Genomic DNA, 23933 nt, shown 5'->3' on the forward strand with positions numbered 1-23933 from the left:
CTACATCTCCGGATCGTGCGAGTATTCTTTAAAGACAAACAACACAAAACAAACAGTGTTACAAGATGGACAAATACACAGAACACTCAAGGTTGCTATTTCACAATTGTACGGGCTCCTAGGTTTGTTTGTTTACTAACCATCTGCAACGGAACAGATCACTGAACCTATGCCCCCCTATTTATACTCTCGCCCATGACCCCTAGGTTAACAAGTGCATCCGCTCCTCCAATCCATGGATGCCACGCCGTCTACCGTCCGGGTCAGTGAGTTTGGGTGCTGTAGCTCCACCCCCTTCCTAAATGGGAATGTCCATGGAATAAATTGTCTTGCCATTTGCCTAACCCTAACCCTATCCCAACAGACTCACAGCTGTAATTGCTGCCAAAGGTGCTTCCACCAAGTATTAACAAAGGAGGGTGGAGACTTATCCAATTATGATCTTTCAGTTTTGTATTTTTAATATATACTTTTTTTCCCTTAACAGTGTGGAGTATGGTGTGTAGAGAAGTGGAAAAAAAAATCCTCATTTAAATGCATGAAACTCTGAGGCACTTTCACAACAAAATGTGAAAAAAAAGTTCAAGGGGGTGTAGACTTTTTCTAGGCACTGTACCTTGTGAACCTCAGCATATCTGTGAATAGGAAAGGCAATGACGCCCCAGCATTAGCAATGTCCAAAGAAGATACAGAATGCTGTAATAGATGAAGATATTTTCCACCACAGATTATTGTATCATAAAGAAATTATTTTCTTGCAATTTTGCAGCCCATTTGCTTTGTATTTGTATATAATATTTAGTTCATACATTTTAAAGATAAATTAAATAGATAAATATAAGTTTGAGAAAGATCTAAAGTATAATGCTGGCAATCATTTGCTGAACCTTTACGTTCAGTGATGACTGCTTGTGGAACTGGAAACATTAAATCAAGCTGGAATAAATCAAGCTTTCTGAACTGTGAATTAATAGGAAACAAACAGTGCACAGATCTGAAATAAGAACAGCAAATTATTACTTTGTGATTTTTTATTTTATTTTTTTATAAAGGTCAGCCTGTATGTTAACATATATAGGAAATAGAAGGAAGATACTACCTCATGGCAGCTGCTGCCCCAGAGCTGTGTCTAATGATCACAGTTTCTTCATCACAATGAAGTTCTTTTTCCATAAAAGGAATCCATATCCTCTCTCGAGCTGTCACTGCAAACAATGATTTTGATCAAAGTCAGATAACCCTACCAGGTCAAAATGAAATGTGCAGACCAATAGGATTAATACTTACTAGGATCAGGCATATTTTTAAGTAAGCACTGCATGCCTGGAATATTGTGACATGAGTGAAACAGGGTTAGGGGTTTCAGTTACCTTTTCTATTCAAAACAGTGTCTGTTCCCATCTCCTGTGTACAGTATGTTCTACTTTATCATATGCTGCATATTAAAGATTGTGTGGTGTATGATAACATTTAATGATAACAGGGGAGTTTGTGGTCTGACACTGAATGCATTAATAAAGGAGGGGGGGTCTAGGTCAGTGATGGCATAGTCCACCACACTGTTACCAAGAGCTGAGCTGTATGTAAACCTACCTAAACAGTCCCCTCTGATCCTGCCATTCATGATATATAAGCCTAGGCCTTGACAGAGATTCAATCATTGTCTCCCATATTTATTTACCACACTGTCATGGCTATTCCTGTTTTTAATCGTGTGTGTGGTATAGAGGGGATTGTCCGAGTATGTGGCTGTTCCTGTGTGTTAATGAAGTAAGGCAGAGTTCCTGTTCAGGCATTAAAGTCATCGCAGAGCAGCACACTTCCCTGGGCCTGGAAGTGGCAGATCTCTGTCTGGAGATTGTGTAAGGTGTGTTCCTTGTAGTAAGGGGAGTCTGATGGGGGATGTAGGCTGCACACAGGTAGATATCTGTTTGGCAGGTGACAATGTTACTACTCATTTTTAGCCACAGGTGGGTCTCTTCTGTTCTTATTGGCCTAATAGAGTCAGTGAGCTCCTCTCTGTACCACACAACGATTCCTCGAGTCTCTGCCACGCTTTAAGTGTGAATGTTTCAGGGAGGGCACTATAATCTCCCTATAGCCTGAGGGGCAGTTAATGGACACATCAGCACAGCACTATGTCTCGTGGAGAATAATTATATCTATATTATGTATATTTCTGATGAACTGAGGGTCTGTGCTTTTCAGCCCAAATGAGGTGCAAGCACACCGCTACTACAGCTGTTGTGCCAAAAAGGGAGTCTGAGGCAGCCAGCCTTCAGGGGCCCTGCTCGGGCTGCTGAGGCTGCGGCGGGGAAGTTTGAGGTGGCTGTTTAGGGCGCTGGCCCTGGAAACGCCTCCTGGAACTCTAGTGTGTGGGCTGGTCACGTCCTGTGTTCCCTCTGTCTGCCAGGTGGACTTGGTTCTTTGCTGCTGATGCCTTAGGTCACCCAGCGTTGCCATGGGGACTCAAACTATCCTGGTGACCAGTGGTTCGACCTGGCCCACGCGGAAGCTCAGGGAGGGAGCAACGAGGCTACCTACCGGGACGCCTCAGTTTTCCGGTGGAATCTCAGTAAGCTCTCCTCCACGGCTGACCCAAAGGTATGTCTTGGGGATATAGGGGCGTCTAGCAGTGCGACCTTATCTACATCAGGAACTCTGGCTTGTGACCGCCACAGCTATGTACGAGCCACAATCAAGCTAGCCAGGCTCCAGCCAAGAGCTTGCCCTTGGAGACCGGAGATCTGCGGCAGCGTGCTGAACAGAAGACGTAGCTCCGTAGCCACTGGCCCAGGGATTGGGGGCCTCGCGCAGCACACTCGCCGTGTGTGTTTGACAGGCGAGTTACCTGCGCCTCTGCTGCACACGCCTACTTGAGATGCGTCAGAGAAGGAGGCCCCCTCCCCAGAGGTTGCTGTACTAAGGTGGGCGGGCCTATGCAGTCAGCGAGGTCTACTCGACAGCAGTGATGCGACAAGGCCTAGCCCCGTGGAGGAGAGCACGGCTGGAAGAGTCACTCAACAGTTGGGATACGGCAAGGCCTAGCCCCGTGGAGAAACTGTGTTCTCTCAAGAAAGAATAGAGGCAGTCGCTCACGCACCACAGACAGGTAACAAAAAGTGGCCTACCACTCAAGCGAGGACGCTGCTGAAAGACAGAAAGGCGAAAGGCTTGGTCTTTTCAAAAGCCAGCTTTCAGCACAAATGTAAGGGAAATACAATCAACTCGAGAAGCTCTTTTCTATCAACTTGCTCAGCTCAGCACAGAGGTCTTACTGTACCGTCTTGAAGGAAAAAGAGAAATGGCTTCCTCAGGATGAGTTTTAATCCCTTGGTTAGCGGGACCGAGTGCATCATCCCAGGAAGGGGCCTATCGGCAGTTCTGGTATAGAGAGCTCAGCAATACCTACCCAATGCGCAAGCATATCCCATATGTCATGTTCGTTGGTGGTTGTCTTCGAATTGAAAGGGAACATCTTTTTAGCATACATGAAGCATAAAGGACAGACACGTTGAAAACGGATGGTCCTATTGGCTAAACCTTATAACCTAATTTGCTGTCAGCGTACTGTACAGACAACATGTCACAAAAACATCTTTTTGGTATATCACCCATGCTGTGTTTAAAAAAGCAAGAAGGACGATTGTCAATACTCCAGCTTTATGAAGTAGCACATGGTGAAACAACAATTTCAATCTCATAAGTTCAAACATTTGAAAACCAGGTGTGCCCTGAACTGTGTTAATTATATAGAGGAATAAAGAACAGACAGATTAAAAACAGATGGTGCTATTGTCTAAACCTTATAACATCATTTGCAGTCAGTGTACTGTAAAGAAGCCATGTCACAAAAATATATTTTTGGCATATCACCCACGCTGTGTTTAAAAAAGCAAGAAGGATGATTGTCTATACTTCAGCTTTATGATGTAGAGCAAGATGCTGTCATACAGGAAGCTTTAAAATGAATCTGAAAAACAGATGTTTGGACATGGAAAGAAAAACCATGTACTTATTGTGCCCACTCAAAACTTCAAAAATAGAAACCAAAATATGGATACTTAGCCACATGACAGCCTATTTTAATACCTTTGTAAAACCAAGATGCCTGTGGATAGTACTGCTGTTCGAATTGCATCCATTTATATTTATAGAGATTAGTAAGATTTAAGTTCTTCTTGACAAACAGTTAAAGTTGGTTCCTTATACTAAGAGTTGTGCATCCTACTGTGTTGCTTCTCCCTAACCAGGCTGCAATGTGATTGCCTGATTTACATACTGTGCTAGAATAACTAAAACTACTAGTTTAGACTACTTATGTCTGTTGAATGATCACACTAACCCTCTCAATTTTTTGCATTTTACTACTTTCCCCTTTTATCTTTGGGACAAGCATCTCTGCCTTGCAACCCAATACCATACTGAATACAATTCAGTGATATATGCATGCATTTGATTTGTATTTTTAGACCAGTCTACGCGTACCCTGTACGAGTGCTTTCATTAATATTTATTTTTGCTTAAAATGTATGGCCGTCACCAGCTTTTACAGCTATGGCCTAAAGTTGCATCACCTAGATTAGACAATTATTTATATATAAAAATTATTTTTATATATACACACATTTTTACATACATACACACATAGTGGGAGAAGGCAGTAACTATTGAATTATGGGTAATCAAGTTGCATGAGTCACCAAAATTATGTAACCAGTAAACTATAACTGACAGTGCAAAAGTATACCAGAAGCCATACACTTTACAGTATTTCATGTTAGAGTTTAAAATGTCAGTTTTTCATTAAGTATATAGAAAACTATAAAGCAGTATGTAATTCAATATGCTAACAACATTATTCAGCAGGTTTCATTCGACTGATGCAAAATTAGATAATTGCTTTTAGCAACAGCTGTAGATGTGGCACAAAGGCTATGCAAGCCTCAACACTATATTACTGTCATCTTCCAAACATCTTATCTTGAGCAGGGGACTATACTTTTGGTCTTGCCAACAAGCAGAGACCTTATTCCCCATAGAAAATCAATAATTATGTCCAGTATATAACTGCGCAGCTCACAAACTTACACATCTTTCATGCCGCCGGAGATGAAGGTTTTTTCAATATATTATCATCTTCACACTCAAAGCAACATATTGGTATGGAACATCGACTCAAGTCTCTACATGCACAGAGTGTACAAACATGAGCCACAACAATTCCATACAAGCCTTTACTAATTTAAAATCTTGTGTCTTTCAGCAACAGAAATACTACATTAATACAACATTGTTAATAAGTGTTTATTTTGTTTAAAATAAAAAAAAAGTTACAGAATTGAATAGCACAGCGGTAGCTAAAAAATAAATTGACAGTTTAAAAACAGAATCTGTTTCAGCAAGAATGATAAGTGCAAGTGTAAACAATTCTACTACAAAAGTTACTGCTAGTGCCAGTTTTGCTTTATTATTGCTTTATCATCATTTCTAGCAAGGATAACACTTAAGCTTTTTAATTGCAGGTATTTTTCACCAGCTTAGTTTCTGGAATCCAGAGGCGAGACACAACTTCAAAGGTGCAGGTGGATGTCTAAGAAATAAAATAAAACAGTGAACACATTCATCCAGCATCTAGCCAAACCTATATAATGATAGGATTACATTGTTAGTCATGTACCAAATGGTAATAAGAACTAATAGGGTATTAAGCCAGGTATATATACACTGTACTGCCTGTGTGTTAAGTGGATAATGGAGAGGAGACTGCTGAATCTTCACTAGTAAAAGCAGTGTAGACCTATGCAACCACCTTTTTTTTTTTTTTTTTTCCCCCCCCCCAAACATTTACAAAGTGTAAAAAAAAAAAAAAAAAAAAAAGTTGAAACTAGGGATTAACGCATTAAAAAGTACAATTAGTATTCAAAATTTGTTGGACTGTTAAAATAACCTGTAAGCAAACTCATGTACACATCTAAACCCGACACCCCTGTATTGCACGTATTCAAATTATCTAGAGAAGGCTGCTCCTTGCCCATCCAAATTCGATTAGACACACTCCACAGCACAGGGGATGAAACCCAGGTCAGTGTCTATGGTGTTCATTGGAGGCAATTACTTAATAGTTCAGTTTTAAAAAAACTACATTAGTTCTAAAAGATGTGGCTGTGCAAAAAAAAAAAAAAAAAAAAAAAAAAAAAGGGGGGGGGGGGGTAAGAAAGATGTTCATGCATGAAAAGAGTGAATGGCTTCCCTTACAGTTACCTTAGCCAGTTCAGGCACATCATGGAATGCACACAGCTCAACTTTCTCAGCACCTCCCTTTCTGCAGGATGTGCGACCCATCTGCACTGTCACAATGTACTTTATTCCTGAGACAACCTAAAATGACAAACATAGGTATTAGTTGCATGTAAACAGCATTTGCCAATATAGGGTTAAGCATCTGAGCCAGTGGAAAGCACCAACATGCCAAAGCATGTAATCCAATGGGATGAAAGAAAATGAAACCTGCAACGCACTTAGTATAAAATCACCAGGTTTGTTTTACCCCTATTACTTCAAAATGGAAATAATCAAAAACCAAGTGATAGTACACACATGATTTTGGAGGGTCTGCCGTTTGCTTAATCTGCCCAAGCACAATATTCAAAAACAGCGGAAGTATGAATAACATTTTGGAAAATGTTAATTAAAATGACTACACAAGTGAGGGGAGTATACTGTATGCTGAGCAACTGTGCATCAAAAGGACACATCAATGCCTATAGCATGGGTTCCTCTCTGTACTGTTAACTAGAAGTAGGGGATTTCTTGTCGGTGGAAGTGGAACTTGACTGTTCAACTGGGTTAAAAAACATTTTATACAAAAATAGATCTGTCACAGACTTTTTTTTTTGCAGCTTGTATCTAGTTTGAAACAGTGCACTAATTGCTGGGCGGAGTGTCAGACTTTTTCAAACGGTAAAATTTCCCATTAATTAAATGAACTGTACCATAAATCTTTGTGTCAAAATAAAGACAAATTATATGGGATAAACCGTTTACTGTTGCAAGAAGTTATAAAAGGCCATAAATAAATAGGGCCCTATGGAATATGTGTTATTGTTCTTATTTCCGTTTTTACAGTTTCAAAAAAATGAACTTAAACTTCTGCTTTCTACATTCGGTTTGAGTTCGTTCACTGGATTAACAGTCATTTGCTCTATCTGTGTTGAAAAGTAGTATTAACTTTATAAACCGGTTGTACTGTATTTATTAGTTCCAGGATTTCTTCGCTATGCAGTTTACAGTATTAACTATTTAAAAATAAAAACAAAGCTGAAGTGCATAGCGAAGCAACCGACTTTCCGTTCCAGGATTTCTTCGCTATGCACTACTTAGTCTCTAATTAGTTTTAAATTAGATAAATGTTCACCTATTTATCAACCTCTTTTTGAGGACGTTAATTTGAATGGTTTCTTCAGCCGTCAGTTATCGATTCTACGCCGACTCTAACCAGCAGACCAGTTGGTAGAATCAAACTCACCAGCGGCGGTGTCCCACCTTTCCAGTATGATTGGCGCTAAATAAATCAATGTAATGTATTTCGATTTATTTAGTTAATTGATTTCGTTATTTTTGGCAATAATTATCCTCCATACAATGAATACGTTATAAGAACATAATTACAACGTTGTTATATTGTCGGAACATAATATTCACGAAGTCACAACGTCGGGTACAACGTTGCCAAAACATAAAAGGAATGCTGTGACAATGTTAAATTGTTAGCTAGGCAAGTAGTTAAAAAAAAAAAAAAAAAGTTTAAATTGATACATTCTAATTACTGCTATTCCCACAGTTTCACTACCATAAATCTTCTCACTGGGATCTCATTGTTCAAAAGTGACTGTACCGAGTCCATATCCGTCAATCTACACATCCTTAAATTATTTTTGTATTGTCAATATCGCAAAATACAAAACGGTGTACGTTTGTGGCAATGTTCTTTTTTAAAAGAAAAAAAGAAGTAACTTAATACAAACGTTTAAAGTAGTCTAGAACCTTGTCTAACTGTTGAAGTCATTAAAAGGGTTTATTTTCTACGACTGCATTTAACTCGCTCGAAACGGGGAATTGTTTTCACCGATTCAACACGTCTCGTTTATCCCTGGAATGGTGTTCCTACACAAAAGCCTAAAGCTATCTTTAGGGCTGTGAAGCAGACTAGTAAACAAGGTCAAGGATGAAGAACTATGCCATGGGGGAAAAAAGCCACAAAATATTATAATTTAGTGGAACACATGAGCGTTGTTTTTAAGATTGTATGACGCTTTAGCTTTAATTAATATGTCCTCACATTCTTACATTGTGGATCCACCTAAAGAACATAATGCGAAGAGTTATTGTGGGTAGTAACTTCAGTAATCTTTAGGCAAGCGACAGGAAGATGATGTACTGAATCTGGCGAAAAATAACTTGTATAATATCAACCTAACGCTTTAAAAAAACAGACATGCCCCCATATTCCTAGTAACATTGTAAAACAATTAATTAGGTAATTGAAGGTTAACTGGGGCCCAATGTACACGTTCTTCTTCATTATTTACTTAAAACCCACGCACCAAAAAACAAATCCACATACAGCTACCAGACTTCGGCTTGAGTTGCTGTCTGCTTTCCCGAGTGAACCCCAATTTACCAACCTGCTTCTGCGCGCTGATGACCTTCCACACTCTGTGGACGTACATATCATTGCTGGCCTTGTTAAACTCGGCCACCGCGAACTTCAGCGCATCCTGAACCCCTTCCTCTCCGACGTCCGCGTCCATTTTACCTCCGACCATACGCATCCCGACACCTCCAGGCAGGGCGCAGACCGCGGCGACTGCAAAAAGCAGAGCGAGGAACGATAAACTACTCTTCCAGAAAAAAGACATGTTTAAACCTTGTGCACTTCCAGACCAGACGAGAATGAAATAAACAAGACTCGTTGGGCGCTACTGCTAGAGATTATAACACTGACGTCTGTCCAGCCATGTCGTTTCTTCTTTCTTGTTCGTGAGTGGGTAGATTTTCTCAAACCAATCCGCATTGCAGACACGTGACTCACTGCAGCTGGGCTTTGTTTATAAACACGTGCGCCTGTATAAAAACTTGCATAGTCAGCTACAACGGGAAGAGGGGGGGGGAGTTGAATTACATACACTGAAGTTAGATTTAGTGTCCTTTTCTTTAGTGGCTACTAAGAGTTCAATCACGCCCGATTTAATGGATCACCAAAAAATCCCAGATATATGCAATATGGATTGCGATTTTTGTAATTCTGTTCTTGTGTAATGGTAAATGTGTAGGGGGAAGGGCATAATAGGGGGTTCCATAAGTTAAAACTGGAAAAAAATGAATTTGTTATGTACACCAAATTTTACAAAGCTTTGCTGGTGTTCATAATTATTTAACGTTTTGCTAAGAATATTTAAATTTGCACTTTATGTTAGACAATCCTAACTAAAAATGGGACATATCGGTAGATTAAAAATAAATTGTAGATGCAATGTGGGGAGATTCCCTGATGCTGTAAAATGCTATGGTTAGTAGAAGGATTATAAATTGGTCCAATCAACCAAGAAATAATATTGTATTATACTACAAAATGAAACATGATTGTGAGGGGAATTTAATTGCAATGTAATTCCCTTTTCCTACACCCATGCTTTTTCCAGCATTCATCAATGTAATAACCCGAGATCCAAGATGCAAGAGTATAACTTAAATAACAGTGTCTTTATTAGAACCATCTCTGTTGAAACCTACACATTAGTGTTCTCTAAGGACTTCCTCAACCCCACGGTATCCTAAGTAGAGGGTAAGTATGTAGGGCGCTACTGCTCTCTAATGGCATAACTTGAACTGCATTATTTACATAAACATTCACATTACTACAATCAATAACAAAGATAAATAGGACCTGAACCTTAGAAACAGAACTCAATACACTAGCTTTCCAGATTAATTTACAACAGGGAATGCACAGGCTTAGTCATAGGATCACAGGCTTAGTCATAGGGTCCTAGTTGGATTTGGTCAAGTGACCAGTGAGTTGGTTTATTGCATTGGAGAGATGCTGTCACCAATGCCAAGGCAACGTGTCAGAAAATATTTTGCACTTGAAATGTGAAACCCATTAGTCTTTCTGTATTCTCAATTCTGGATGTTGCCAAATGTTGAGTACACAAATTCTATATGTGTCAATTAGTTTCTGTGAAAGAAGTATTGTTAAAAAGATATTGCTGCATACACCGGCATGAATTTTTCAACTTGTGGCCACATTTTTTTAGTGCATCTTTGAGTTCCCCAAGACTTGTTCTGTGCCACACTAGTACCACATTTCAGCACTAGTAAAGACACTGCATGTGTGGATCCATCCACAGCCATTGTATGCTGCTTGTTGAAAATAGGTTTCTACTGTAGGTGTTCTACTGTATGTCATATGAAACCCTTACTGACCCCTTGGTTAACGAGCACATCCGCTCCTCCAATCTGCAGATACCACGCTATTTCCTGTCCAGGTCATTGATTTAGTGTACCGTACCTCCATCCCGTTTCTAGATGGCCGACTTCCGCATCCCTGGGAATGAACTGTCGGGCCATCCAGTCTAGGGCGCTCTATCCTCTTTACACAGCGCCCCCGCAGGTTGGGAGGAAGATCTAACACCAAGAATCATTCGCTCTCTCTTTAGGGCTACATATTTTTTGATCATTATTGACACACACACACACAAATTGTGATTAAAGACTAAATGCCATGCAAGCTTCTTGTTACCGAGTGCCTATAAGTTTGCCTGCAACTGTAGTACAACAGAATATGTTGTTTATTATGTGCTTTCAAAATAGATAAGTTTTTTTTTTTAAAATGATACATTTTGGAAATAACAGGGTAGGATGGGGCAGTTGCAGTTTATTTCAATCACTACTGCCTTCTATACACACAGGTGGTAGTAGTTTAAAAATATATTTGGAAATCGCATGCATTTTCAATGTACATGTGCGTTTTGCCCCAACCAACTCATGAAACTTTGTTCTTGTAACTTGTAAGGTATCAGTAGTTGACAAATAGTGTTATTCGACATTGCTGCACTCTAATAAATAAAATTGTTGAGCTTTATTTAAACCAATGATTACAGTTTTCAACCTGGATGTTTTCAGAAAAAAAAAAAAATAAATCTTGATTAATGAATATGAAACTATATTCATGTAAGACATGCAAACGTATTTAATATTAGCTATTTAATAAGGTAATATGGGGAAATGCATTTTGGTTATGTTTTATGAGTGTTTAAACCAGGCATTGATGCAGCTATGGCCAAAAGTTTTCCACATTTTGCTTAATTTTAGCATATTGAATTACATACTGCTTTGTAGCTTTCCATATATGGACAAAAACTTTAAAATGTGACATTTCGTAATGTAACATGGAATACTATACTGCTATTATAGCTTCCAGTAGACATTTGTGATGTAATTTTGCAATTTATTTTATTACATAAAATAAAATATATATAGAACATAAATTAAATATATATTATATTATTATATATATAATATATATATATATATAGATATTATATATATATAATTCATATGTATATCATCTTTCATCTATTGTAAACGATTTCACTTTCCTGTTCGTTGCCCTTTCAAAGTAGACCAGGACACAGAAATGGAATTGAATTAAAGTGCTGACGCACACTTTTAATAAAACACCAAATCAAAATACAAACAAAACAAAACAAACACCTAGCTCCCTCTTGGATCTCTGACTAAACAGACTGGTTCCTCACTAAACCACAGGACGGCTAAGCCGTTTACCCGTCACACAAAAACCTCAAACTCGCGTTCCACACAATACCTTCCTTTGATACGACTGCTCTCACGTACACACAGTCAGGCTCTTTCCTCAGCAGCCTGGAACAGACTGGCTGCCTCTCAAATACCCTGCACCTGACTCTAATTTACAATTACCACCAGGTGCAGGGGATTACTAAACAATAAAACAATTACACAATTAAACCCTATAACACCCAAATGTGCATTCTCACAAGGTTTTTAGCAGGGAAGGATTTTAAACCCCTCCCTGGTACCTTACACATCCTCCCCCTCAAGTGTGAAACACTGATCGGCCATACCAAGGCCACCCCCCTCCCCTAAAAACACAACCACCCACACTCGAGTCCCAAAATGTCCATTTCCGCCCTCTTCCACGGGCGGACTTGAGGGTGGGTTGAACCTTCCGGCACTTCCGGGAAGGGACCCTGAACCGGCGACAAGGGACCCCACCGGGATGACAGGGCCGACCGAAGTGACGACCGGGGAACTGGAGGATGCAGCAGTGGACGGAGATCTTCCACTGGGGACCGGCGCCGCGATGTCTGATCACCCAGGGGGAGCGAAGCAGCGAACAGGGGAAGCAACAGCGACGTCTGGGTGCTCGGGAAGAGCGGAGCAGGGAACCAGGGGAAAAGCTGTGGCCAATGTTGCAGACTCCTGGGCTCCAGGTCCAGCGCAGGAAGGTCTAGGAAGACCGGCAGGGTATCCAGGAGCAAGGGGCAAGGGACCACAACTGGCAGTGCCGGACTGGTTCGCTGGGGTGATGGAGGTGGGCACCTCACCACCTCCTCTTTGTTCATCGCTTCTCCCTCTCTGGGCTCTGGGAGCGGCGGCTCCTCCTCTCTGGGCTCTGGGAGCGGCGGCTGGGCTTGTCTTGCCTGCTCCCATTTTTGTTGCAGCAGATCCAGCTCTGTCGGCTCTGGCTCTGGCAGTCCAAGTTTCAATCTCCATCTCTTATTCTGCTCAATCTGGGCAGCAGTGTTTCTCTTTATCAAAGCGACCAAATCCTCTAGGGTTTCCATTTTACTGGGTCATAGGGGCGCCCACACACACTTCTGGTACCATATGTAAACAATCCTTTCACATTTGTTGCCCCTTTCAAAGTAGACCCAGGACACAGAAATGGAATTGATTTAAGTGCTGACGCGCACTTTTAATAAACACCAATCAAATAAATTAAACAAAACAAACAAACACCTAGCTCCCTCTTGGATCTCTGACTAAACATAGACTGGTTCCTCACTAAACCACAGGACAGCTAAGCCGTTTACCTGTCACACAAAAACTCAAACTCGTGTTCCACACAATACCTTCCTTTGATACGACTGCTCTCACATACACACAATCAGGCTCTTTCCTCAGCAGCCTAGAACAGACTGGCTGCCTCTCTTAAATATCCTGCACCTGGCTCTAATTTACAATTACCACCAGGTGCAGGGGATTACTAAACAATAAAACAATTACACAATTAAACCCCATAACACCCAAATGTGCATTCTCACAAGGTTTTTAGCAGGGAAGGATTTTAACCCCCTCCCTGGTACCTTACAATATATATATATATATATATATATATATATATATATATATATATATATATATATATATATATATATATATATATATAATATAATGATGTCTCAAATTCTAGAATTCTAGGTGCTGCAAAACTTTTGGCCATAGCTGTACTTAAAACTGAATCAGAACAGGAACTCTTGGCAAAAACTGCAAGTTTCTAGAGCTATTTGTATTTTTGCCCTTGTGGCAAAAGTGTTCAGCTACACCAGTGCACTGAAGCCCACCTATTACTCATTCTCTATATGCCTCCCAGTTATATATATAGTATCGTACACGGGGGAAGGCAGCATCGGGGCTAGTAGGTGACGTAAACACATACAAAGGCATAAGCCTGATCTACGCTCCTTGCAAGGGAGCCGGCTCTTTTGTACAGCGGTATCGGCGCTATGTTAGAGTGCGAGAGGTCCTGGGTTTCCGTTCGCCCTCCGCCTGTGTGTGGATTGCCTCGCCCTGTGTGCGGAGCCAGCGTGTTAAACAAAAATATTCAATGATAGCCTCATTGTTGGACTGAACTAAAGGATTAACACTAAAAATTAAAATAGTACATTTAGTAGGAAACTTAATACTTGAAAAGCACTCTTGTCAAGAAAAATACACATTTCGACCTGTCGTCTCGACTGTAATCGTTAAAATGGCGGGTGCGCAACAAGCAATTTTCTATCATGTGGGTGGAGAGTACAATTTACGTCATTGATGACTGACCGATCTCAGTGTATGAGTAGGGAATCGCAGTATAGTGTATGCGTCTCAGTGTATTGTAACATTTCTGCCAGAGTAACATTGAAGGAAACGGTACTTAAGTGAATACACAGAAATCCACTTTTGGGAAGGCCTCAGTTTATTCTCCGTCACATACTTATTTACCCCGTCCTCAGAATCGGGTACACAAGCCACAGATAGTCAATATATGCCTATTATAGTACGAGTTCCCCTACGGGTATTTAGTACCAACACTGAAAGTTTGCTTTTTATAATCTTCTGATATCCCTGCACAACTTTCAACCGCCAAGCCCTACTTGTTCAACTCCCTTCACAACACGCACTCACAATCACTATAATGTTGCCAACAAGTGTCAAGAGAAAAAAAAGCGGCACTGCCTTTCAAAACAAGCCCAATCCATTTCAGAGGGAGGGGAGTGGGGGTCTTTATACAAATTCCATTTTTTGTTTTTTGTTGTTACAGTTTTGCTGCGTACATACAACATTAAATTACACATTAAAAATATTAAAATAACGTGTGTAGTTACATTATTTTAAAAAAATGTAATCCTCGCTCTCCATCCTCCATAGTCCCTGTTACCTCAATGTACATTCCCGCGCAAACCGCGACTTTCAAAGATTTAAAGCGACTTTTTTAAACGAACAAGCCTCCTTCCGCTTATTATAAGAGGACTTGGCAACAGTGCTCACAATGCATCTCTGTGGAGTTTGACGTCAGTTTAAGAGCCCCAAACCTTAAAGGTGCAGAGCTAGGATTACTGTAAGGGATCATTACAGTATGTGTCTCAGTATGTAGTGTATGTATTTCAGTATACAGTGTATGCGATTCAGTATATGGTGTTGGCGTATATCAGTGGGTGAATTATGTCCCAAACAATACCTCATAGAAAAACCTTGAATCTTCTTAGGCCTTCCAATGGCTTGCATAAAATAGCCAGGAGGTGGCACAGTTGTGTGAACCTGATTAATTCTTTTGGCACATCCCCTAAACTGCAGAGTGCGCAGTTCTTGTTCACCTTTGTTTTTTTGATTGTTTTGTGCGCTTCCCGTTATGCCTGGTCACATGTTAGAAGCTATAAAGTGAGTAAACATACTTATTAATGTTTTTTTTTTTTTAGTTTTATCAAATATTTCAAACATTTTCTTCATTGATGAAGGTTATATTTTCGTAGCCCCTCTTTCAGTCCTTTTTTATATAAACATCTCATTCACAACTGAAAAGTCAACAAATAATTTTAACGTAGATCAGTGTTATTTTTTGTTTGTTTGTTTTTTGTCGTCATGAGTTTATGGGCTTTGTGATTTATTTTGCATTTTAACTTGCAAACGAATACTGTACGCTGTATTTTTTTTATTATTATTATTTACGGGCGCGTATTGCGTTCTGTAACCAATGTTGTAGTAATTAATACACGAATTAAAGAATTAATGTCACACAAAAAACGATTATTTATAGGGAAGGGAATTGCAAGATAACGGAATGCATTTAAAAATCATCATACAGTAGATAGTAGATGAGAATATGTATTTAAAATAGTTTTTCGGTAAATGTATTTACTATGCAGAAAATCTGATTGTACTGCAATTAAAGTATCTGTAAAAAAAAAAAAAAAAAAAACAGCATTGAACAGCAGCATTATTAAATAACAAGATTAAAGACAATAAAAGACTTTCACACAAAGAAAAGGTCAAAGTACAGTGAAAGTATAAAAAAACTTTATTGAAGTTGAATGGATCTAAAGGGTACATTTATTATGTTCCAAAGGGGTCGGATTAGTACCCAGAACAGTATTTTTAGTAATAATGGGAGTGAGTGGAGTTAAGTTCCTCTGACTAGATGAGCTGTACTGTACCTATACATTTCTGGTTGAGATGCATGGACATTTGTTAGAATATGATTTTGTCATAAGTGCTGTTAATTACCGTTGTTGTACTAGCAGCTCTTGAGCTACTGGGTGTTATTTGGGGTAAGGATTATGGACAGTCCTGACTGTTGATCAATCAGCAGTCTTTAACTGGGTAGATCTAAGGCTAAAACAAACTCAGTCATAGCATATTTGAACACACTAGCATGTGTCCATAAATCAGACCACAATCAGTCCTGATTTAGTTAGAACAGATTTGTTCCTGTCTTTTCTGCTTTCACATCACAGTTTAGAGCTTTGGTTTACATTAGTGTTTAAAAGGTACTATCAAAATCTCAAACTGGTTCTTGTTGTTGTAAAACTCTGCTGGGTGGATCTAATCTAGTAAAACTCTTCTAGCATGTTTGTTTTTTGATATTAATCCCTTCCCTGTTTCGCACACAGAGACATGTTGCCCAGCTCTTTGGACCTCTCCAGGCTGCAGCCGCTGGTGGTCTCAACAGTTGTGGGAGCCGGGGGTCTCTTGGTGTACTTCCTTGTGATCCGGAGGAAGACCAAGGCCAAGACCCTCCCCATGGGAGATGGCTGGTGGGGTGTTGGGGAGAAACCACTGGCTGAAGATAAGGAAATCCATCCTTTTCAGATTGAAACTTCAGATGAAGAAATAAAGGTACTTGAAGGACATTTTGCACCAAACTCACCCACAGACTACTATAGTAATAGAAAATACTGGGTTAATTGCAGATGTATTCAGAGTTCTCTGATGCTCACTCACATAATCTGTGGATGTTCATATGTCAGAAAATTGCATAGCCACTCTCCTAAAATTCATTGTGCAATTAAAAGGTGTATTACCAGCTGTGTGGAACAGGTTTTGCACACTGAACTACATATATCACTCCACTGTGAATGTAGCGTACATGTTCCAGTTCCAAGGCTGGAACCTTGAAGCTTCAATTCAGCAGCCCACACAAAGAATGCATCTCTGCTTCCTTATCAAAGGTAATACATATATATAGTATAGTGCAGCAAGAAGGCAATAGTAACATGTTTGCCTTCTTGCACAAGCTAAAGTTTGTGAGAGGAGCCTTTGGCTGTATTTTTTCTTTAGTCTTTTATCCAGTTTAATTAACTCCTATTTTTTGAAAGATGAAAAGTCAACAGTAACGTACAAAACTGAGAAACAAACAACGTGAGAGTGCTTAAGAGACCTTCAGTTACATTATATTTCATGTTTGATACTGGTTTTGCCAAGACAATAGGTGTTTTTTCTCCTTTCGATAAATAGGAGTTCATTAAAGGCTGGATAAGCTATTTAAAAACATACCCCTTTGTTTTTTTTACACAAGGTTAACTGTATAAATATTTTTTGTTTAAGCATTCATGCAAACACCTTTTCTTGGTTCTGTTTTTGGCAGTTTATTTACAGTGCCGAGAAAGTTTGTGAACCCCAGTGATAACTATGGAAATTTCATAGTTTTACCATGATAGCCCTCTTGAATCAAAACCAGTCTTTTCTTAAATGTCCAATTGGGTTTATATTAACCAATTCCATGTCTATTGAAACAAAATGATGTATGAATTAGACAAACAATGAATAATTAAGATTCAGGGTATGTGAAAAAGTAAGTGAACCCCAGGTTTTATCAGCCCAATTAAGGGGATAATTAGAATCAGGTGTTTAAATAATTAGGTGGATCTTCAGGGGTGAGTTTGGCAGGCCCCACCCTATATAAAGATCAGAAACTTTGTGAGTTTGCTTCACCATACAGGTGTGTGGAAACACGTCATGAGACGATCAAAAGAAATCTTTGAGGACCTTAGAAAAACAGTTGTTGATGCTCATCAGTCTAGAAAGGGGTACAAAACAATTTCTAAGGATTTGGGGCTCCACCAATCCACTGTCAGATAGATAGTCTACTGTGAACAGGATGACAGTAGTGGTGACGTCAGACCGGAAGAACACAGAAACCAAAACACGTGATGGCGGTGAACCTGAGACGCTACGGCGTCCAGCATTTTATTAAATAATAATACAAACAAAAAGAGTTAAACAAAAAACTGAAAATAAAGGGCACGTTGGCCAAACAAACAGACAGACAAAACAGAAAATGGACGTGGACGAACCCAACAATCAAGTACCGTGTTGGTTCAGCCAGCACGCTGTAGCAATTGCTCTATTATTTTAACTCTTCTCTCTCTCACCCGTTCTGCACTTCTGAACACACAAACCCAGAGTGAGTGAAAACATGCTGCTTTTATGCAGCTGTACCGAGACTCGATTGCTAATCAATCATTCAATTGGTGTCTCGGTACAACTACACGTGAATTAATACAAGTGCAGTTCCCTGTGCTCACATATTATTACATTTTACCTGCACTTGAAGTGCTGTGCAATCCTCGTGCCTAAATACAGACATACATTTTAAACACTCGTGCTCGTAACCCATATTTATATCCCATGTATTTTATACATAAACACCAACATTAACACACTACATACAACATAAAACACTAATAAACATAAAGGGGAGGGACACTCCACCACATCTACAAATGGAGAAAGTTCAAGACCACAGTCACTTTACCCAGGAGCAGTCGTCCTACCAAAATCTCTCCAAGAACAAACGAACCGGAAAATCATCAAGGAAGTCACAAAGAACCCCAGAGTAACATCCAAGGATCTGCAGGCCACTCTCGCCTTGGCTAATGTGAGTGTTGATGACTCAACTATCGGAAAAAGACTGAACAAGAATGGTGTTCATGGAAGGATAGTCAGGAGGAAACCACTGCTCTGTAAAAAGAACATTGCTGCCCGTCTGAAGTTAGCCAAAGAGCACATAGATGATCCACAAGACTTCTGGAACAATGTTCTCTTGACAGACAAGTCAAAGGTAGAACTTTTTGGCCTCAATGAGAAACATTGTTTGGCGAAAACCAAACACTGCGTACAGCAGAAGAACCTCATCCGCTGTCAAGCATGGTGGTGGGAGTGTGATGGTTTGGGGCTGCTTTGCTGCCACAGGACCTGGACAGCTTGCCATTATTGACAGAACTATGAATTCTGCATTGTATCAGAAGATTCTAGAGGAGAATGTCAGGCAATCCATTCGTGAGCTGAAGCTGAACTGAAACAGTGTCATGCAGCAAGACAATGATCCCAAACATACAAGCAGATCTACAAAAGAACGGCTGCAGAAGAAATTCCGCATTTTAGAATGGCCTGGTCAAAGTCCAGACTTAAACCCCATTGAAATGTTGTGGCAGGATCTGAAGCGAGCTGTCCATGCAAGGAAGCCCTCAAATGTCACAGAGTTGAAGCGGTTCTGTAAGGAAGAATGGGCCAAAATTCCTCAAAACCAATGTGAGAGACTGACCAAGTTATAGGAAACGCTTAGTTGAAGTCATTGCTGCTCAAGGGGGTGCCACCAGTTACTGAATCTAAAGGTTCACATACTTTTTCACACATGGATATTGAATGTTGAATCATTTGTGGATAAATGTTGAAAAAGTATCATGTTTTTATGGCATCTGTTTAATCAGGTTATCTTTATTTATTATTAGGACTTAGATTAAGATCTAATAACAGTTTAGGTTTGAAATGTGAAAAGGGGTTCACAAACGTTTTCTCGACACTGTATACTGCTACCCCTCTCTACAAAAATAATGTCAAGTCAAAACTATCTTTATTGTAACTTTTTTCAGGATCTTTACATACGCATCGACCAGACCAGATTTACCCCACCATTGGAGGATAGCCAGTTCCATTATGGGTTTAACTCCATCCACCTCCGGAAGGTGGTTTCTTATTGGAGAAACCAGTTTGACTGGAAAAAGCAGGTCAAACTCCTCAACAAATACCCACATTTCAAAACCAAAATTGAAGGTAAGGTATTTACTGATAAGTTATACAATATTTTTATATTTTATAATTATCTTTTTACTTATTTCAAGGTATTGTTCAAGATAGATAGGACATTTGTGTTTTAAATGAAAGCCAGGGAAAGGGGAATTACACTATGTAACACAATTTTTGTTCATGGGTACTGTAAATTTACAGTATAATCGTAAATCTCGAAAAACTACTCACTTCTAAATCTTTTGTAGTCATTTTTGTATTACTTTAGTACAAATACTTGTTAATTTGGATTCATATGTTGTTTTTTTCTGACTTTATGTGAACGAAAAGACACAAATTCACCCGTTTTCTCATTGGAAATAGTGATATTTTGAAATTTCCCTGTCCTGGTCACAAAAGCAAAGTTTGTGGGGAATAATAGCCATCTTCTATACTTTTGAGGCATAAGCAATTAGGAAATAACACGTACTACCCAGGAACAAAAAAAAAACAAAAAAAAAAATTGTTACACAGTGTTATTAATGTAACCTTGACAGGACTTCAGAACAGAAAACCAATCGAATGTCCTTGCTCTAAGGAGTTGTATTTACTCGTACGTATTTAAAAATGTGTTTTTTTTATTGTATTGTTGTACTGTATTTGAGATCCTTAAAATGAAATAAATTAAGCAGACAGTGCTATGGACACCTTTATTGCTGTTTTTTAGCATGGTTGATACTGACTTTCTAAAATAAGGTCATAAACATGAATAGGTCAATCCAGCACAACCTTTAAAATGATATCAATTTTATTTGTCTAGTTTCTTTCCCCCATGGAGTCAAAGGCAATCAAAATGGTTATCTTTGCAAGCTTCAGTGTTCTCACCTTGTGGGGCTTACACATGTGAGCTGGAATTGTCCTAAATAACACAGTAGCTATGGATCCTGTTCTTTTAAAGTGTCTGTCCCCCTCAGGTCTGGATGTCCACTTTATCCATGTGCGTCCCTCTGGTCTCCCGGAAGGACACTCTGCAAAGCCCCTGCTGATGGTGCACGGCTGGCCAGGCTCCTTCTTTGAGTTCTACAAGATTCTCCCCCTCCTGACCGAGAGTAGAGACGGGTTGGTCTTCGAGGTCATCTGCCCCTCCATCCCTGGCTATGGCTTCTCAGAGGCTCCCCACAAGACAGGTGGGCAGTAGGTGGCAGAAAGAAATCTGGTCATATGTGACCCAAGACTAGCTGTCACAGAGTGACGTATTTCTAGTTCTTAAATGCTACTCCTCCAATACCTGTCCACCTAGTTTACTTACCCTTCATAGTATATTTTAGGGGGTTGATTTCTTACTCTCACATCTGTTTTCATGGGCGTAGCTTATCTTAATCTGATCAGGTTTTTAAATTTGAGAGTTCATTTTTTTGTTGATCCAAGTCCCTCCGTACTGTTCTGCTGTTTCTAGGGTTCGACTCGATTGCTGCAGCCCGGATATTTTACAAGTTGATGCAGCGGCTGGGCTTCAAGGAGTTTTACATGCAAGGTGGAGACTGGGGGGGTCTGATCACTACCAACATTGCACAGATGAGACCTGAGTGAGTACAGAAAGTTTTAGAATTCAGTGTCATTCAAATAACTTGTCAGCTGGAGAAATAGTGTGGACTAAATCCAGAAGTTGCTGCTTGTTGCATCACCATTCAACTTCCGAAGTTTCCTTTGCAGCATTTATAATTGTATAGAAACCTGAGTCTCTACAGGACAATTTGAGACTACTACACTGTCAGTGTATTATATATAAAATGTAAATATCTATTTTTCCTTCTAGAAATGTGAAAGGACTTCATTTGAATATCTTCCCGGAGACAAAACACAACCTGCGGATGATTGTCTCACTGCTCCTGGGTGCCTACGTGCCGTTCTTGGTGGGATTCACCAGGGAGGACGTGAAGCGCATCTTCCCTTTCTTCGAGAAGAATGTGTACGACATGCTGAGAGAATCGGGGTACATGCACATCCAGGCCACCAAACCCGACACTGCAGGTCAGGGCTGTGGCTTACCAACTTAAGGATTTTTTTAAACATGTTACTAAAACATTGGTCTTAAAGAAAACAAAACAAAGCAATCAAAGGTTCTAGTTATGATAATTAACCTTGCTCCTGCTCTCCCTCTGCAGGCTGTGGGCTTAATGACTCCCCAGTTGGACTGGCAGCCTACATTCTGGAGAAGTTCTCCACATGGACTGATAAGCAATTCAGAGACCTAGAGGATGGGGGTCTGGAAAGGTGTGCACCCCCCTCATTCTCTGCAGTGCTTTCAGTGTTTTATATTAACTCTGTATTGCCAATTCTTGCTTTTAAGGCACTTTTTATTTCTTTTAACTGAAACATGCCCGATAAGTTTGTTTCTGACTACTCTGGCCAGGTGTGGATGTGGAGCTGGATGAGTTGCTATGTTCAAGTTTTTTGTATTGAAAAAAAAAAAATGTAAAGGACTATTTAAAAGTGTTAATAAACTAATAAACTTTCTCCAAAACAGTTGAAAAGTAATTGTTCAAAATGGGCTGAAAAACAAAAGAATTCTTAAATATTTTCACTTCCAATTAAACAGTGCCATTATTGTTGACTGGATCTACTGCTTGTTCACTTGGTTCCTTTCCCTCTTACACTTTAGTCCCTCAATCAGTATATCCTGTGATTAGTCTTTTACATTTTTTTAACCTTTGTGTCTGCTTGTCCCCTTATAGGAAGTTTTCCCTGGACGACCTCCTGACCAATGTAATGATTTACTGGGTGACAGGCTCCATAGTTTCCTCCATGAGGTTTTATAAAGAGAATCTGAACAAGAGGCCCGATGCAAAGTAAGATCATCTTCTTGTAAATTTTGTCTTGTCATTGTGGGCAGAATATGCATTATTATACCAGTAGTGGCAGCCTGGCTTTATAAGAAAAGCCTAAAAATCCTGGTGGTCTAGTCAGTGATTCAGTTCCGATCAGTCTTTTTATCATGTTGCTGACAGGATTGAACCCAAATTGACTCGTGATTCTGAACACAATTAATAAAACAGAATGTAGATATCTGTTTTTTTTATTTAGGTTATAGTTAGGGTCTGATGATAAACATGTTTTATGCACAGTAACACTGATTTCATCCCATTGCTCTTCAGGATTGGCGTCCGTGTCCCAACTGGACTGGCTGCCTTCCCCAATGAGCTGCTGCACGCTCCTCTAGTCTGGGCCCAGCAGCGCTACAAGAATGTCATTTCCTATTCCTACATGCTGCGAGGAGGCCACTTTGCAGCATTCGAAGAGCCAGAACTGTTAGCAGAGGACATCAGACAGTTTGTGAAGAAAGTGGAAAAGTGATTTAGAACTAAATCTAGACAATGTTTTGCTGTAACAAGTGCTGTAAAATGTAATGGCATCAGCAGAATACAATGGCTTATTAAGGATGTTGTTAAGATCACTAGATAATCTGACCTGACCAGTTCTTTATTTTAAATCCTCAATATGAGCCACCATAGCACCATCAGTCAAGTAACCAATCAGTCAAGTCCCAGGATAAAGGTTTCTGCAAAATAAAATAATAATAAATGAAATCAAATAAAAGATAAAAGATTACATCTAAAAACAAATGGTTGATAGTGGTCTTCAGTAATCCATGTAAATTTGTAGACTTTTGTTATTTCTGAACAAACTAAAATCAATTAAACCATTCTCACTTTGTTAGTAATAACATGTTATAGTATATGTGAAATATTTGATCTTAACTGTTGTACAGGACCTAAACAAAGATCCAATACTATTAGCGGGCCATTGTTTTAAACCAGAATATTGCAGTGGGATTCTACTGTAAGCACTAGTACTAGAGCAGTGATGGGCAACTGAAATGAATGGAACAGCCATGAGGGCCACCAGACCCAACAACACATCCAAATGACAGAAACCGGCAATTAAAATACATAAAGAAATAATCAACACATTCACTGACTAAAATATAAGCAATGTTAGTGAAGGGGATTAATCATTTTAAGATGTTAAATGTTGTAAGATGTTGGTTTTTATGCTGCAGTAAT

The 23933-nt window shown here is 39.5% G+C and overlaps 2 protein-coding genes across 2 annotated transcripts; one reads left to right on the forward strand and one right to left on the reverse strand.

Annotated features, from left to right (window-relative positions):
- Positions 1–5322: 5322 nt before the first annotated feature.
- Positions 5323–9052, reverse strand: cst3 (cystatin C (amyloid angiopathy and cerebral hemorrhage)). Its single transcript, XM_041250061.1, has 3 exons — positions 8688–9052; positions 6265–6381; positions 5323–5593 (listed from the first exon to the last, which is right to left on the reverse strand). Exons 1-3 carry the CDS (start codon positions 8919–8921, stop codon positions 5516–5518), a joined length of 429 nt encoding a protein of 142 aa, XP_041105995.1. The 5' UTR covers positions 8922–9052; the 3' UTR covers positions 5323–5515.
- A 6105-nt stretch (positions 9053–15157) lies between these two features.
- On the forward strand, positions 15158–23593 carry LOC121315718 (epoxide hydrolase 1-like). Its single transcript, XM_041250064.1, has 9 exons — positions 15158–15246; positions 16476–16701; positions 19737–19917; positions 20844–21056; positions 21326–21455; positions 21686–21900; positions 22035–22143; positions 22605–22718; positions 23025–23593. The coding sequence occupies exons 1-9, from the start codon at positions 15218–15220 to the stop codon at positions 23221–23223; spliced, it is 1416 nt and encodes a 471-aa protein (XP_041105998.1). The 5' UTR covers positions 15158–15217; the 3' UTR covers positions 23224–23593.
- Positions 23594–23933: the final 340 nt, after the last annotated feature.

The sequence above is a fragment of the Polyodon spathula genome, chromosome 5, assembly GCF_017654505.1.
Source record: "Polyodon spathula isolate WHYD16114869_AA chromosome 5, ASM1765450v1, whole genome shotgun sequence".
Classification (NCBI taxonomy): Eukaryota; Metazoa; Chordata; class Actinopteri; order Acipenseriformes; family Polyodontidae; genus Polyodon; species Polyodon spathula.

What these genes read in the sequence shown, in the direction of transcription:
- cst3 (XM_041250061.1), bottom strand. Translation starts at nt 8,921, where the DNA reads ATGTCTTTTTTCTGGAAGAGTAGTTTATCGTTCCTCGCTCTGCTTTTT. An exon ending in TCATCAGCGCGCAGAAGCAG is followed by an intron (nt 6,382 to 8,687) that starts GTTGGTAAATTG and finishes TTGTCATTTTAG; the next exon opens with GTTGTCTCAGGAATAAAGTA. An exon ending in ATGTGCCTGAACTGGCTAAG is followed by an intron (nt 5,594 to 6,264) that starts GTAACTGTAAGG and finishes TTTATTTCTTAG; the next exon opens with ACATCCACCTGCACCTTTGA.
- LOC121315718 (XM_041250064.1), top strand. Translation starts at nt 15,218, where the DNA reads ATGCCTGGTCACATGTTAGAAGCTATAAA. An exon ending in AGAGGCTCCCCACAAGACAG is followed by an intron (nt 21,057 to 21,325) that starts GTGGGCAGTAGG and finishes TGCTGTTTCTAG; the next exon opens with GGTTCGACTCGATTGCTGCA. An exon ending in GAGGATGGGGGTCTGGAAAG is followed by an intron (nt 22,144 to 22,604) that starts GTGTGCACCCCC and finishes GTCCCCTTATAG; the next exon opens with GAAGTTTTCCCTGGACGACC.